At 45.1% G+C, this 15,792-nt stretch overlaps 1 protein-coding gene across 1 annotated transcript; it reads right to left on the bottom strand.

Moving 5' to 3' along the window:
• Positions 1-332: 332 nt before the first annotated feature.
• On the bottom strand, positions 333-15,549 carry LOC311119032 (tripartite motif-containing protein 16-like). The gene is made up of 6 exons (XM_084193788.1): positions 14,925-15,549; positions 14,404-14,499; positions 3,275-3,508; positions 3,025-3,184; positions 2,840-2,899; positions 333-2,603 (listed from the first exon to the last, which is right to left on the bottom strand). The coding sequence occupies exons 1-6, from the start codon at positions 15,519-15,521 to the stop codon at positions 2,056-2,058; spliced, it is 1,695 nt and encodes a 564-aa protein (XP_084049914.1). The 5' UTR covers positions 15,522-15,549; the 3' UTR covers positions 333-2,055.
• Between the last annotated feature and the right edge of the window lie 243 nt (positions 15,550-15,792).

Below are 15,792 nucleotides of genomic sequence, written 5' to 3'. Positions count from 1 at the left end.
CAGTAACTCCTGGATGGAAATCTTCATTCTAATGACAGTGAGCAAATCTCCACCCTATTCCCTATGTAGTGCACTACTTTAGATCTGATCAGAAGTAGCCTAGTGCACTACGTAGGGAACAGGGTGTCATTTGGGCCAGAGTCAGTAACTCCCCTGGGTATGAATTCTCTCTCTATCTTATCTGTCTTCTATATGATGTTCTCCTCTCCTCCTCTCTTCTCTCCTCTATTCACTCTATTCTATCATCCACACCACATGCCAGCTTCAACACAATCCATTTACAAGTTAAAGACACACCTTGGAATAAATAGCAAAGGAAAACTACTACTAGATGGATTTTTTATTTCCCATCACCATGAATCATATTTAATAACTGAACAGTAGCAGACCTAACTTCATCTGTTCCTGACTCTAGATAGTGGATTAAAAAGACCATCAATCTCCAATGATATTAAAGTACAATTCTGAACATTAATGATATACTGAGTGGCAAGTCAAGATAGCTGATGTTTTTATTGTTTGGTTAATTTCACCACCTGCTGGACAGGTTTAATGTTGCTTGACTGAGCAGTACGGGAGAATAAAAGATGCCAAATTTAGGGCCGGTGTCCCGGACATATCCATTGAACATGCTTTTTAGTCTAGGACTAGGCTTCATCTGTGTCCGGGAAACCGGCCCATATAGTTCAATTAGCAAGTAAGTAACACTACCTGTTCCATGATACTGAGGAAAATTACATTGAGACAGAGAACCAATTGAGAAAACATTTCAATGGTTCTGAATGACAACCAACATACATTAACAGCATACATCATGATTAATGTAAATGTATAAGATTAAAACGTTGCACTTACAAATAATATGAATGCATTGAATTGTAATTCATAACATCTTCTGAAGATCAAATCAATCAAATCATTGTACATAAAAACAGAGCAGAATGAATCATCACATCTGGGGACCATCACCACCAGCATGACTAGTATCTATGTGGACCCTACTACAGTTTAACCAGCTCAGCTATAGACTACACCAGCATGACTAGTATCTATGTGGACCCTACTACAGTTTAACCAGCTCAGCTATAGACTACACCAGCATGACTAGTATCTATGTGGACCCTACTACAGTTTAACCAGCTCAGCTATAGACTACACCAGCATGACTAGTATATATGTGGACCCTACTACAGTTTAACCAGCTCAGCTATAGACTACAAAAGCATGACTAGTATCTATGTGGACCCTACTACAGTTTAACCAGCTCAGCTATAGACAACACCAGCATGACTAGTATCTATGTGGACCCTACTACAGTTTAACCAGCTCAGCTATAGACTACATCAGCATGACTAGTATCTATGTGGACCCTACTACAGTTTAACCAGCTCAGCTATAGACTACACCAGCATGACTAGTATCTATTTGGACCCTACTACAGTTTAACCAGCTCAGCTATAGACTACACCAGCATGACTAGTATCTATGTGGACCCTACTACAGTTTAACCAGCTCAGCTATAGACTACACCAGCATGACTAGTATCTATGTGGACCCTACTACAGTTTAACCAGCTCAGCTATAGACTACACCAGCATGAATAGTATCTATGTGGACCCTACTACAGTTTAACCAGCTCAGCTATAGACTACACCAGCATGACTAGTATCTATGTGGACCCTACTACAGTTTAACCAGCTCAGCTATAGACTACACCAGCATGACTAGTATCTATGTGGACCCTACTACAGTTTAACCAGCTCAGCTATAGACTACACCAGCATGACTAGTATCTATGTGGACCCTACTACAGTTTAACCAGCTCAGCTATAGACTACACCAGCATGACTAGTATCTATGTGGACCCTACTACAGTTTACCCAGCTCAGCTATAGACTACACCAGCATGACTAGTATCTATGTGGACCCTACTACAGTTTAACCAGCTCAGCTATATACTACACCAGCATGACTAGTATCTATGTGGACCCTACTACAGTTTAACCAGCTCAGCTATAGACTACACCAGCATGACTAGTATCTATGTGGACCCTACTACAGTTTAACCAGCTCAGCATTCCCAGAGAGCCTAAACCCAGCAGCAAAAGAGAGAAAACGATCAAAACGAAACCCAGGATAGAGGGGCTGAGTGAATGTGGTCTGGAGTCTGTGGAGGAGGGTCATTGTATCAGAGACACTGTAGAAGGACAGAGTACCTGCCTTGTGGTCCAGGTACACTCCTACTCTGGAGGACTGAGGGCCTGATACTTTAGTCCTAACATTATTGTGTCTGAAACAATAACCATCACTATAACACTCTAAACTCCAGGACTTGTTATTGTATCCAAATCCACCATCTGTCCCTGTTCTGCTGATGTCTTTATATGAGACTGATGTATCAACACGCCCCCCACTCCACTCCACCTCCCAGTAACAGCGTCCAGACAGACCCTCTCTACACAGAACCATCAAGTAGTTGGTGAATCTGTCTGGATGAACAGGATATGGTTGGACTAGGCCTGTATAGGTCACCTTTCTGTTCCCTTCAGACAGAGAGAGGAGTGTGTGTGCTGTGTTTGGGTCCAGTGTGAGCTGACAGGAATCTGGGAGAAGAGCAGAGCAGAGACCAATGAGGGGAGTTAGAACAATAAGTGAAGTCAGATACTGTATCTACCCTGTCTTTGATTAGAGCACAGCAGAGATCAAATCAGAGAAATATGAGGAGTCAGATAGATACCCAGTCTTTGATTGGATCTACTATTGCTATATATTTCTAGAGGGATTGTTAGGAGTGTCAGTAAAAAGAGACTGTTAGTTACTTCAGAATAAAGAGACTCACATTGTAAGAACTGTTCTCTGGTCTTGGGCTCTGGAGGCAGTACAACATCCACTATATTCACTACAGACACACAAACACATTCACAGAGAGAGGGAATGTTATCATCATACCATATTCCACATGTATATGACTAGTAGGGAACTTTCAATGGCCTAAAGTTGATGTTCTTATTATTTTCAACACACCTGTAGTGGAGATCTTGGTCCATTCTCCTTTAAGGACGTCTTCTAGTTTCTCTCTCAGTTCAGACACAGTCTTACTCACATCTCCAAAGTACTGAAGAGGATGGACAACGATGCTGGGTAAGTCTGAAGATACACTGGTACCGGAGAGAGACTGATAACTCTGGGGGGAGAGAGAGAGAGAGAGAGGGAGCAGAACCAAATGATTGAGAGTTTTAATTTCATATCACATGTATCAAGGCAGTTGAGTTACCTGGAGGAAGTGGATGTGATCCTCTGTGTGTGAGAGCTGCTCCAGCTCAGTGCTTCTCTTCCTCAGCTCAGCTATCTCCTGCTCCAGTTGCTCCAGGAGTCCTTCAGCTTGACTCACTTGAGCCTTCTCTTGGGCTCTGATCAGCTCCTTCACCTCAGAGCGCCTTCTCTCAATGAAGCGGATCAGCTCGGTAAAGATCTTATCACTGTCCTCCACTGCTGCCTGTGCAGAGCGCTGTTAAGAGAGAGAGAGAGAGACTGACTTGTCTTACTTGAATGAGCCATCCTCATTACACTAACACCCCCACCCCTAAAAGCACATTGCGTGCCACCCCAACCTCCACACAATCACATTATCCAGTACCCAACACCACAGTACAATACACCAACCAGCACCTCATTCCAACCGTCCATCCAACCCCTCCTCTCCAGCCGTACAGACAGCCCCCCTGAGCCCCCATACCTCCTGAAACATCTCCACACTGTTGATCATTTTGTACAACTCAAACTCAACCCTAAGGCGTCAACAGTAATGGCATTACCCTGGCAACACAGAAAAAACATGATGAACAGTCTGTCATTGCAGAAAACGGACACCCCTCCCCAACTCCCAGGTCAACCCGAGCCAACCAGCTATTGGTGTCCAGGGCTCCATGTAATACCCTCCACTGGACGACCCCTGACCTTTCCAGCACTGGGAGCTTATAGAGCACCCTCCACCTATACCCTGCCATGCTCTCAGCCCCCACAACCCCCTGCCACTGATGCCCCTTCACTCCCACTAAGCTCCTGATGTGTCTAACCTTGACACTGAGGGTGTACAGCACCTTACCCCCCACCTCCTCAAACTCCCCCAGGCTCAGAGTGTTAAAAGTCAGTAAGTCCTCCGGACTCTCCTGCCAGTCCCCAGTCTCTGCTGTCACTTGCAGTGGTGGAAACGGTGGTGGCCCCTCCTCAGAATGCTCCAGCCCTCAGTACTGCAGCATAGAAATCAGAGACCCCTGCTGTATTGAGTCTCTCCGGCCGCATGATGAAGAGCTGCTGATCCTGCCCCAAACCACCAGCCCTCCTCAACAGAGCACATGCTGGTTCCCTCCAGCCCACCTCCGTACGGTACAGTAGCCTCTGTGCTGCTGAGTCAGAACGCTGCCACCCTGACCAGAAAAAATTCACTAACTTGCGCTGCAGGTCCACAAGCAGACCACCGGGGGCGTTGAGAATGGCCAATTTAAGCCATAGAGAGGATGCCACCAAGTTGTTGATGATCAGCACCCTCCCTCTGTATGCCACTTGGGAGATGAGCCACCTCCACTTCGTCAGCCTCGACACCACCGCTTGTGACACTCCTTCCCAGTTCTTCCTATCCCAACCCTCCGAGCCCAGATACACCCCAAGCATCTTGAGCCACTCACAGCCCCACTGCAACTCCCCTGGAAGCTGCGGAGGTGCCCTGTCCCTCCATGCCCCACATAACAGAGCCTCACTCTTGCCCCAGTTTACCTAAGCAGAAGACGCCCCCTCGTACACCCTCAAACTATTCTCCAGGGCCTGTAGGTTCTGCTCATCCCTAACCAACACAGACGTCATCAGCGTATGCTGACACTGCTATGCCTGTCCCCAACCCTATGCCTGGCTCCCACACTCCCTGTAGCCTCCTGCGTAGCAGGCCCAGAAAGGGCTCAATAACAAGAGTGTATAGCTGCCCTGACAGAGGGCATCCCTGGTGAATGCCCCTCCCTACCCAGACTGGCCTACTGAGCCCTCCCCACACCTTGACCATACATGAAGCCCCAGCATACAACATTTGAACACAGGCCACAAAATTCTCCCCACAACCAAAACAACACATTGAACAGATATTCATGGTCCACCCTATCAAAGGCTTTCTCCTGATTATGAACAGATTGTCTGTGTTTGAGCGTCCTGGTACCCAGTACGTTTGGTCCTTGTGTACAATAGAGTCCAGGTGGGACTTCAGTCTGTTAACGAGGACCTTGGTAAAGACCTTATATTCCACACAGAGCAATGCCACAGGCCTCCAGTTCTTTATGTCGCTCAAATCCCCTTTTTTGGGCAGGAGAGTCAAAGCCTCCCGTCTACAGCTTAGCGACAGCTCCCCCACCCCGACGCACTCACGCAACACACATCCTGTAAAATAATTCCCCAGAACTTTTTATAAAAATCCACAGGCAGACCGTCTGAGAGACAGCAGCTGAGAGTTTGTGAAAGGCCAGGGAAAGGTCTATTTGATTTCTCTGTGACAGAGAGAGTTTGGAAAGGTCTGTGAGCAGAACCTGAGAAAACCCAGGATAATAATAATAATAATAATAATAATAATAATAATATGCCATTTAGCAGACGCTTTTATCGAAAGCGACTTACAGTCATGTGCATACATTTTTACATATGGGTGGTCCCGGGGATCGAACCCACTACCCTGGCATTACAAGCGCCATGCTCTACAGAGGACCACAGCCTCATCTCCTCACAACAGAAGTTACCCACCCATCAGGCTCCCTCATCTCCCCCACAACAGAAGTTACCCACCCATCAGGCTCCCTCATCTCCCCCACAACAGAAGTTACCCACCCATCAGGCTCCCTCATCTCCCCACAACAGAAGTTACCCACCCATCAGGCTCCCTCATCTCCCCACAACAGAAGTTACCCACCCATCAGGCTCCCTCATCTCCCCACAACAGAAGTTACCCACCCATCAGGCTCCCTCATCTCCCCCACAACAGAAGTTACCCACCCATCAGGCTCCCTCATCTCCCCCACAACAGAAGTTACCCACCCATCAGGCTCCCTCATCTCCCCCACAACAGAAGTTACCCACCCATCAGGCTCCCTCATCTCCCCACAACAGAAGTTACCCACCCATCAGGCTCCCTCATCTCCCCCACAACAGAAGTTACCCACCCATCAGGCTCCCTCATCTCCCCCACAACAGAAGTTACCCGCCCATCAGACAAACGTAAAACAAGGGATTTTCTTGGTTTCCCCACTCTGTTTTTCCAACCCCTCTGGTGAAACAGAACTGAGCCCTGTACTATAATATAATATAATGTGCCATTTTGCAGACGCTTTTATCCAAAGCGACTTACAGTCATGCGTGCATATATATATATATATATATATATATATATACATTTTGGTGTATGGGTGGTCCCGGGGGTCGAACCCACTACCCTGGCGTTACAAGCGCCGTGCTCTACCAGCTGAGCTACAGAGGACCAGGTGCAGACACATTTATGAAAGCAAAGACAAGGTCATTATTTGGGCTCTAAACACTAACAACCTACACTTACACACCTCTTTTGCTACCCCTGCACTAAGATTTCTGCCATGGCATTTAAATGTTTTTGGTTTACATATTCCCCCAGTCTTTGCCGCCGTTCATGTTAAGGAAGTCTAACCGTGAAATCTCCATAAGAGGTGGGAGGGAAATCACCACAATCAGAAACCAGTAGAGAAGCCCATAAAGCCGCCATGCCAGAAGAAAACATCAATTTAAGCAGATTCTGAAGACATGCCATTAAGAACCCATGACCCATTTTCTCAGCCTATACCGCTTCCTGGGTGAGAGGACACTAAACCCCTCATTCTTCATCACGTGTTGTACTGAACTTACAAACCTTCCAGGATCAATCAAATAAGACTCCAGCAGAACCTTCGTTTTACCCTTTAGTCTCCATCAGGAACCTAGAAAGTTCTCTCACCATATATACTGGGCCCTCAGCCTGACTGGCTGTCAGCTCTGGATCCAATGAGCCGTCTGAAAACGAGACGACTTGTCCTCCGCTCCCGCAGACTCACCTCCCCCCTCTTCCTCCTCCTCCATTGGCACGGTACCGTCCTCCTCCTCCCCAGTCTCTGCCCCCCTGCACTTCCCCCCTGATCAGAGCCTCTTCTCCAATGACAGGCAATATTTCCTGGGATGAGCCCACCAAGCCTTCGCCCACCGGAGTCTCTGTTACTACAGAAACCTGCCTCAGCTCATGTAGCCCAGCTGCAACCTCCCCACCACCGCTTTCTCCACGGCCTGCGCACCACCACTTGGCCATGCACTACTACCGTGTAGCTCAGTTGGTAGAGCATGGCGCTTGCAACACCAGGGTTGTGGGTTCGTTTCCCATGGGGGGACAGTATGAAAATGTATGCACTCACTAACTGTAAGTCCCTCTGGATAAGAGCATCTGCTAAATGACTAAAATGTAAAAAATGTACTCTCCTCCGTCCTGGTACCCCTGCCATTTTTTTGCAATTCTGAGTAATCACTATTTTAGTACGGATTAGTAAGGAAAAACACTTTATTCAGTACTACTGCAGTTGCTTAATAATTCCAATAGATGGCAGCATAAGACCATGAATGACATTTCAGAAGATTAGTTTAGTTCTCTCCCTGGATACACCACCACTCCCCCTCACAGGAAAACTCCTGCCTGAGCTTTTTACTGTCCCTTTCCACACTGCTAACGCAAGAGGAAGGACTGAAAACACATTACTGTGAAGTAATATAATGATGATTCATGTTTATTATTACCTGTTTTTATGGTCATGTTTTGAAATTATACTAAATTACTATAATGATTATCAATGCGCCTGAACATTAATTCAGTCACCTCTGGTCGACAAAAACGTATTTTCCTAGTACATTAATTGTCAAATTCATCAACAAGCATCGAGCACTCTGCCTTCTCACGCAAGCGAGGGGCATGTTGAGGTAAATATGCTAACCGCGACGGTTGCATTATGTAATTTATTGGTGGGCTGGAAGATGCAGTGTTTTTTCTTTTCTATTCAGAGGCTATTTACTCCCAATATGAGATAATTTCATATAGAAGGTTTTTATAATGCATGTTTACTTGGGTTGAGGTTAGCGCATCTGAGTAGGGATTATTTGGGTTCAATACCTGTCCTACCTATCAATCATATTGCTGCTTGTAGCCTATAACTGAAGATCCCAACACTAGAAACACCGAAAACTATCTGTGCTAGCAAACCCTGTGTTCCACCCCTCCCCTGTGTAACCTTGAAGTTTGTTAAGAAACAAACACTTGTCTATGAAAACAGACATGTTTAACGGATTCCGCTTGGCACCCAGCCGAGAGCACACGGAAACCACTTGCAAATTTACCAAAACTAACCAACTACTTGCGGTCTGTTCGGAAGCAATAAACGGAGGCAGATTAGCCACCACAACTCTTATCGAAAGAGGCGACATCTGCACCAACACACCCCTCACAAAAATCCCACTCACAACAAGACAAACCTTTTTCATTAACACAACCACAGCCTTGTTCATTCTGGATGCAGAGTGCAGATGTTCCGCTCCAACCTGTTCGCCGACCATGAGCAAAACTTCCTCCACACCTTTCTCCGGAACGCACCCGAAGCGACAGCGTTTCTTCTCCACTCGGTTGAGGCCATCACGCCGCCCTAAGAAACTACCCCTACTCCCCCCTCAACTCTAAACGATAAACAGTGGAAAACAATAAACAAACCCTCCACCATGAGAAAATAAATTCAGAAAATACGCAAGAACCAAAAGAAAAAAGAATAGTAGCCCTCCTCACGAACCACAAATCTCTCACACAACCAACTTCTTCTTCTATGATATAATGGCGGTCCACAAACCAACGTTAAAGGTGCATGCCGCCACCTACTGTGCTGGAGTGTGTGGTCAATCACGGTTTCCAACATTTCTAAATCCTCCTACCTAACTCAGTACTTCTGAGAAAATAAAGAAGAGCCCTACTAACTTCTAATAGACCCTCCCCCATCCCCAAAATCCCTTCCAACCCCCCCCAACCCCATCCAACCTCAATGACCCTACACATCTTTCCCTCTCTTCAACATACTTACAACAATATAACAACACATGCTCCACCGTTTCATCGACCGTACCTTCCAGACACAAACCATTCCCATGCTTGCCAACCAGATGTAATGACGAGATCAATGTACAATGTCCTAAGCACAATCGAGTAAACACCACCTCTTCCTTCCTAATCTGACTTTTGAATCTTGGTCCATCAACCTTTCTGTAAAACTGTAAACTATTCATATAAATGCCGGCCCTTGTGCTCAGAGTACCATCTCTTCTGCCACACATCTATCAAAATGGCTCTGATCTTACATTTGGCCTCACCTCTACCCAGTGGAACATTAATATAAATTATATCTCGTTTCAAAGCTCTTTTAGCTAACTGGTCTACAATTTCATCCCCTTCCACACCCGAATGTGCTGGGACCCAGCAGAATCTCACTACTAAACCCATTCTCTCAATTCTCCATAATAACATTAATACCTTCAGTTCAACTTAGTATACTGACAGTTCATCTGTTAGTCTTCTACATATCTGCACATCAAATTCAGGAACGTAAACGCCTGCTCCTGTGAGCCCACTATCTGGGTCCTGACCAATCTTTCCTTTTCTCTACCAAGGTTAGATCAACAACAGGGTCTGGGAGTAACCATGGAGGAACATCCCCTATCACCACAGAAGGGCCAACCTCCAACTCCCTCAAACCACTCTCATCAGCAAGCTTTCCAACTGTCCAACCAAAACCACTGCCTTGTCTACTAGTATATTCCCAACAGTCGTCTAGAACAGTAGCAGTGGGATGCTCAACCTCACAGCCTTTCAACCCAATAAGATAATGACCATTTTTTACGCCGTACATACAAAGGCATCTCACCTGCCTACACCAGTAAGGCACATACAGATGTTGATTTAAATGCACCAATACATATCCTTAAAGCTATATACTGGATTCTGTCCAGCTTCTGAAGCCAAGTCTTTACCTCTGTTCCATAAACTGTACACCAGTAATCAATTGGCGTCCTGATCAGAGCTCTATAAATATCCATCAACAATTGTCTGTCAGCACCCTATTCATAACCAGAGACCCACACAACCAACTACCGCGAAAGTTAATGAATGAGAGAGACAGAGACATCGTTACAACACTGTACATAGACATAATATAACGGTTCTTCTTCTTTGGAGTTTAACGGCGGTTGGCATCCAATATGTTGCATTACCACCCCCAACTGGACTATAATATGAATCCATTATACTTTGTGACACAAAATGGGAAAAGGGGAAATTATAATAATTAAAAAAAACACCCTTCCAACTAACCCTAACTGCTGCAACATGACCATAAACGTTGCACCTGAATCAGTGCAGTGGATTCACCACAAAAGCTCTAGCAGGATAACTGATATATCCTACCATGACTTTGTTGGGTAAAGACTCAAAACTCAAAAGGACTGACAGTGACTCCTCTGTTTCACCACACTCACCACCAGGTCTGTGTTGCACCAAACGGAGGGCATCACAAACACCAGGAATCTTCAACTTTAATTGCTCCACCTCTACACTTAACGCTACCCCAGAAATCACTCCTTTCAATGGTGTCCTGTTCCTAAGAGAAAAGCAAGAAACAGATCTTGACCCAAGTTGCGTGACACGGAGCGCCCACTCCCTCTGGTCAGAAGAAACACAAACAAATATCACAAGTCCACTACAGGTAACCTTCACTCATTATATTGCACCCAACTCCTTTCCCACCCACCCTGAAACCAAAAATGTAACTCCTACTGGACCAGATTCTTCTTTATCATGTCCATTGATGCCAGGCTCTGGTTCTGAGCTCTTCACCACACCTTCTACCTCACTTAACTCTCCCTCATTCATTTCCATTTCACCTCCAGAACTCGGTCTGGCTCACGGCTCACTCTGTTTGCACTTGAATTATAACATTTGAAATGTCTATTCCTTTAAAACTTTTGTGAGTGAAATGATTGTTTATTTCACTTTTGTTTATTATCTATTTCACTTGCTTTGGCAATGTAAACATATGTTTCCCATGCCAATAAAGCCCTTTGAATTGAATTGAATTGAGAAAGAGAGCGAGAGAGTGCCTTGCAAAAGTATTCATCCCCCTTGGCGTTGTTCCTATTTTGTTGCATTACAACCTGTAACTTAAATTGTTTTTTATTTGGATTTCATGAAATGGACATACACAAAATAGTCCAAATTGGTGAAGTGAAATGACAAAAAAAACTTGTTTCAAAAAAATTCAAAAACATTAATAACGGAAAAGTGGTGTGTGCATATGTATTCACCCCCTTTGCTATGAAGCCCCTAAATAAGATCTGGTGCAACCAATTACCTTCAGAAGTCACATAATTAGTTAAATAAAGTCCACCTGTGTGCAATCTAAGTGTCACATGATCTGTCACATGATCTCAGTATATATACAGTGGGGGAAAAAAGTATTTAGTCAGCCACCAATTGTGCAAGTTCTCCCACTTAAAAAGATGAGAGAGGCCTGTAATTTTCATCATAGGTACATGTCAACTATGACAGACAAATTGAGAAAAAAAAATCTAGAAAATCACATTGTAGGATTTTTAATGACTTTATTTGCAAATTATGGTGGAAAATAAGTATTTGGTCACCTACAAACAAGCAAGATTTCTGGCTCTAACAGACCTGTAACTTCTTCTTTAAGAGGCTCCTCTGTCCTCCACTCGTTACCTGTATTAATGGCACCTGTTTGAACTTGTTATCAGTATAAAAGACACCTGTCCACAACCTCAAACAGTCACACTCCAAACTCCACTATGGCCAAGACCAAAGAGCTGTCAAAGGACACCAGAAACAAAATTGTAGACCTGCACCAGGCTGGGAAGACTGAATCTGCAATAGGTAAGCAGCTTGGTTTGAAGAAATCAACTGTGGAAGCAATTATTAGGAAATGGAAGACATACAAGACCACTGACAATCTCCCTCGATCTGGGGCTCCACGCAAGATCTCACCCCGTGGGGTCAAAGTGATCGCAAAAATCCCAGAACCACACAGGGGGACCTAGTGAATGACCTGCAGAGAGCTGGGACCAAAGTAACAAAGCCTACCATCAGTAACACACTACGCCGCTAGGGACTCAAATCCTGCAGTGCCAGACGTGTCCCCCTGCTTAAGCCAGTACATGTCCAGGCCCATCTGAAGTTTGCTAGAGTGCATTTGGATGATCCAGAAGAGGATTGGGAGAATGTCATATGGTCAGATGAAACCAAAATAGAACTTTTTGGTAAAAACTCAACTCGTCGTGTTTGGAGGACAAAGAATGCTGAGTTGCATCCAAAGAACACCATACCTACTGTGAAGCATGGGGGTGGAAACATCATGCTTTGGGGCTGTTTTTCTGCAAAGGGACCAGGACGACTGATCCGTGTAAAGGAAAGAATGAATGGGGCCATGTATCGTGAGATTTTGAGTGAAAACCTCCTTCCATCAGCAAGGGCATTGAAGATGAGACGTGGCTGGGTCTTTCAGCATGACAATGATCCCAAACACACCGCCCGGGCAATGAAGGAGTGGCTTCGTAAGAAGCATTTCAAGGTCCTGGAGTGTCCTAGCCAGTCTCCAGATCTCAACCCCATAGAAGATCTTTGGAGGGAGTTGAAGGTCCGTGTTGCCCAGCGACAGCCCCAAAACATCACTGCTCTAGAGGAGATCTGCATGGAGGAATGGGCCAAAATACCAGCAACAGTGTGTGAAAACCTTGTGAAGACTTACAGAAAATGTTTGACCTGTGTCATTGCCAACAAAGGGTATATAACAAAGTATTGAGAAACTTTTGTTATTGACCAAATACTTATTTTCCACCATAATTTGCAAAAAAATTCATTAAATATCCTACAATGTGATTTTCTGGATTTTTTTCTCTCATTTTATCTGTCATAGTTGACGTGTACCTATGATGAAAATTACAGGCCTCTCTCATCTTTTTAAGTGGGAGAACTTGCACAATTGGTGGCTGACTAAATACTTTTTTCCCCCACTGTACACCTGTTCTGAAAGGCCCAAGAGTCTGCAACACCACTAAGCAAGGGGCACCATCAAGCAAGCGGCACCATGAAGACCAAGGAGCTCTCCAAACAGGTCAGGGACAATGTTGTGGAGAAGTACAGATCAGGGTTGGGTTATAAAAAAATATCAGAAACTTTCAACATCCCACGGAGCACCATTAAATCCATTAATAAAAAATTGAAAGAATATGGCACCACAACAAACCTGCCAAGAGAGGCCGCCCACCAAAACTCATGGACCAGGCAAGGAGGGCATTAATCAGAGAGGCAACAAAGGGACCAAAGTTAACCCTGAAGGAGCTGCAAAGCTCCACAGCGGAGATTGGAGTATCTGTCCATAGGACCACTTTAAGCCATACACTCCACAGAGCTGGGCTTCATGGAAGAGTGGCCAGAAAAAAAGCCTTTGCTTAAAGAAATATAAGCAAACACGTTTGGTGTTTGCCAAAAGGCATGTTGGAGACTCCCCAAACATTTGGAAGAAGGTACTCTGGTCAGATGAGACTAAAATTGAGCTTTTTGGCCATCAAGGAAAACGCTCTGTCTGGCGCAAACCAAACACCTCTCATCACCCCGAGAACACCATCCCCACAGTGAAGCATGGTGGTGGCAGCATCATTCTGTGGGGATGTTTTTCATCGGCAGGGACTGGGAAACTGATCAGAATTGAAGGAATGATGGATGGCGCTAAATACAGGGACATTCTGGAGGGAAACCTGTAAGTATTGACTTTGGGGGGGGGGGGGGGGGGGGGGGGGTGAATAGTTATGCATGCTCAAGTGTTGTGTTATTTTGTCTTATTTCTTGTTTGTTTCACAATAAAAAATGTTTTGCATCTTCAAAGTGGTAGGCATGTTGTGTAAATCAAATGATACAAACCCCCCAAAAAATCCATTTTAATTCCAGGTTGTAAGGCAAGAAAATAGGAAAAATGCCAAGGGGGAGAATACTTTTGCAAGCCGCTGTATGTATAGGGGACATGAGTCAGTCATGGTTACTTAATGTTATGTGATGAGGTAGCCCTGCCTGCAACTTCAAAATCAGTGTCGGCCCACGGCCCAATGGGGAATGTCCTCTTGGTGTAATGATCAAGACCCAGGTTCATATCCCATCAGTTACATTAAGCAGTCTATTCTCTGAAAGGCGTCCAGACATAGTGGGGTCAGTGGGATTGGAGAGGGGTCCTATCTCTCTCTCTGACTGGAGGAGACAGGTAAAATCCTCTGGTCAACAATACTCACCTTGAGAGACTTCACAGCTCTTTGGAGCTTCTTCAGCTTCTTCTCTCTCTCCTGGAATCTCTGCTGGACCTTCTGCTGACTCATCCCCAGCTGCCTCTGTGGAGAATCACTCTTCAATGAGCTATCAAGCTTTATTTGTCCAGTAGATCAATAGTATAGTAATGGGACATAGGGCCCATAGAGAGGAAGGTCTAAAATCTTGAGGAAGTCCCTTTACCATATGATATTTTCTATGTTGCTATGTGAATGATTATAGTGTTTATGGTAGGTGTACATGTATCAAGGGGTTGAGACTGAACTTTGAACTCCTAAAAGGGCATTCGGAATGATAATAGTGTTTGACTTTAGAAAATGGTGATACATTTGGAGCAAACTCAATATACACCAAAGTTTGTGTTCATATTTCTTCTGCCGTGGATATATTTCATTTGAATTATCTCATATTCAAACAGCCTCAGATCCTACTGTATCTTTAATTCTTTGTTTATCAGACAGTCACCAACAAGTAGTTCTGGTCTTACCTGTTTCTCAGTCCTCTCTGCTGCAGCTGACACTGTATTATGGCCTTTATGTTCATCCATTTTACACAGATAACAGATACACTGCTGATCGGTAAGACAGTAAACCTCCAGCAGTTTGTCATGATGAGAGCAGATCTTCTCCTGTAGTTGTGCGGTGGCTTTGACCAGCTTGTGCTTCTTCAAAGCAGGAGATTCATAGTGAGATTGGAGGTGAGTCTCACAGTAAGAGGCCAGACACACCAGACAGGACATGAGGGCTTTCTGCTTTCTGGTCCCAGTGCAGACATCACACGCCACATCTCCAGGTCCAGCATAGCACAGAGCAGGAGGGGGAACAGCCTGGAGTCCTGTCTTCTTCAGAGTCTCCACCATCTCAGCCAACATGTTATTTTTCCTCAGATTAGGCCTTGGAGTGAAGGTCTCTCTGCACTGAGGACAGCTATAGACCCCTTTCAGAACATCCTGATCCCAGCAGCCCTCAATACAGTTCCTACAGTAACTGTGTCCACAGGGGATGGTGACTGGTTCCTTCAGTACGTCCAGACAGACAGAACAACAGAACTGGTCCTGGTCCAGCAGAACTCCCTGCTGAGCCATTTGGACGGTTGTTCACTCTCACACAGACAGACGACACAGAGACTCAGATCAGTTTCGTTTCCTCAGAAAATTGTTTGTGCGAGGGGGAGGGACTTCCTGGTTCTGCCAGAGAGGTGGGGTTAGATGGAGTGAAGGAGGGATGCAGGGAGGGGGGGAGGGAGGGATAGAGAGAGAACTGCGTTCAACATGGAGAGGGAGACAAAGATTTTAGTTCCTAGGTTAGGGCCCTTCATTTGGAATAAATCTAACCAAATGAGTTGTTAGAATATAT

This window comes from Coregonus lavaretus (assembly GCF_964263955.1).
Source record: "Coregonus lavaretus genome assembly, contig: HAP1_SCAFFOLD_2960, whole genome shotgun sequence".
In the NCBI taxonomy this organism is placed as follows: domain Eukaryota; kingdom Metazoa; phylum Chordata; class Actinopteri; order Salmoniformes; family Salmonidae; genus Coregonus; species Coregonus lavaretus.
This window is presented reverse-complemented; position numbering and strand designations above follow the sequence as displayed.

Bases quoted from the DNA above. Each gene is read 5' to 3' on its own strand.
- LOC311119032 (XM_084193788.1), bottom strand. From the start codon at position 15,521: ATGGCTCAGCAGGGAGTTCTGCTGGACCAGGACCAGTTCTGTTGTTCT. The intron at 14,500-14,924 runs GTAAGACCAGAA...GATTCTCCACAG, and splicing joins CAGAGAGGACTGAGAAACAG to AGGCAGCTGGGGATGAGTCA. The intron at 2,900-3,024 runs GTGTGTTGAAAA...GTGTGTCTGTAG, and splicing joins GACCAAGATCTCCACTACAG to TGAATATAGTGGATGTTGTA.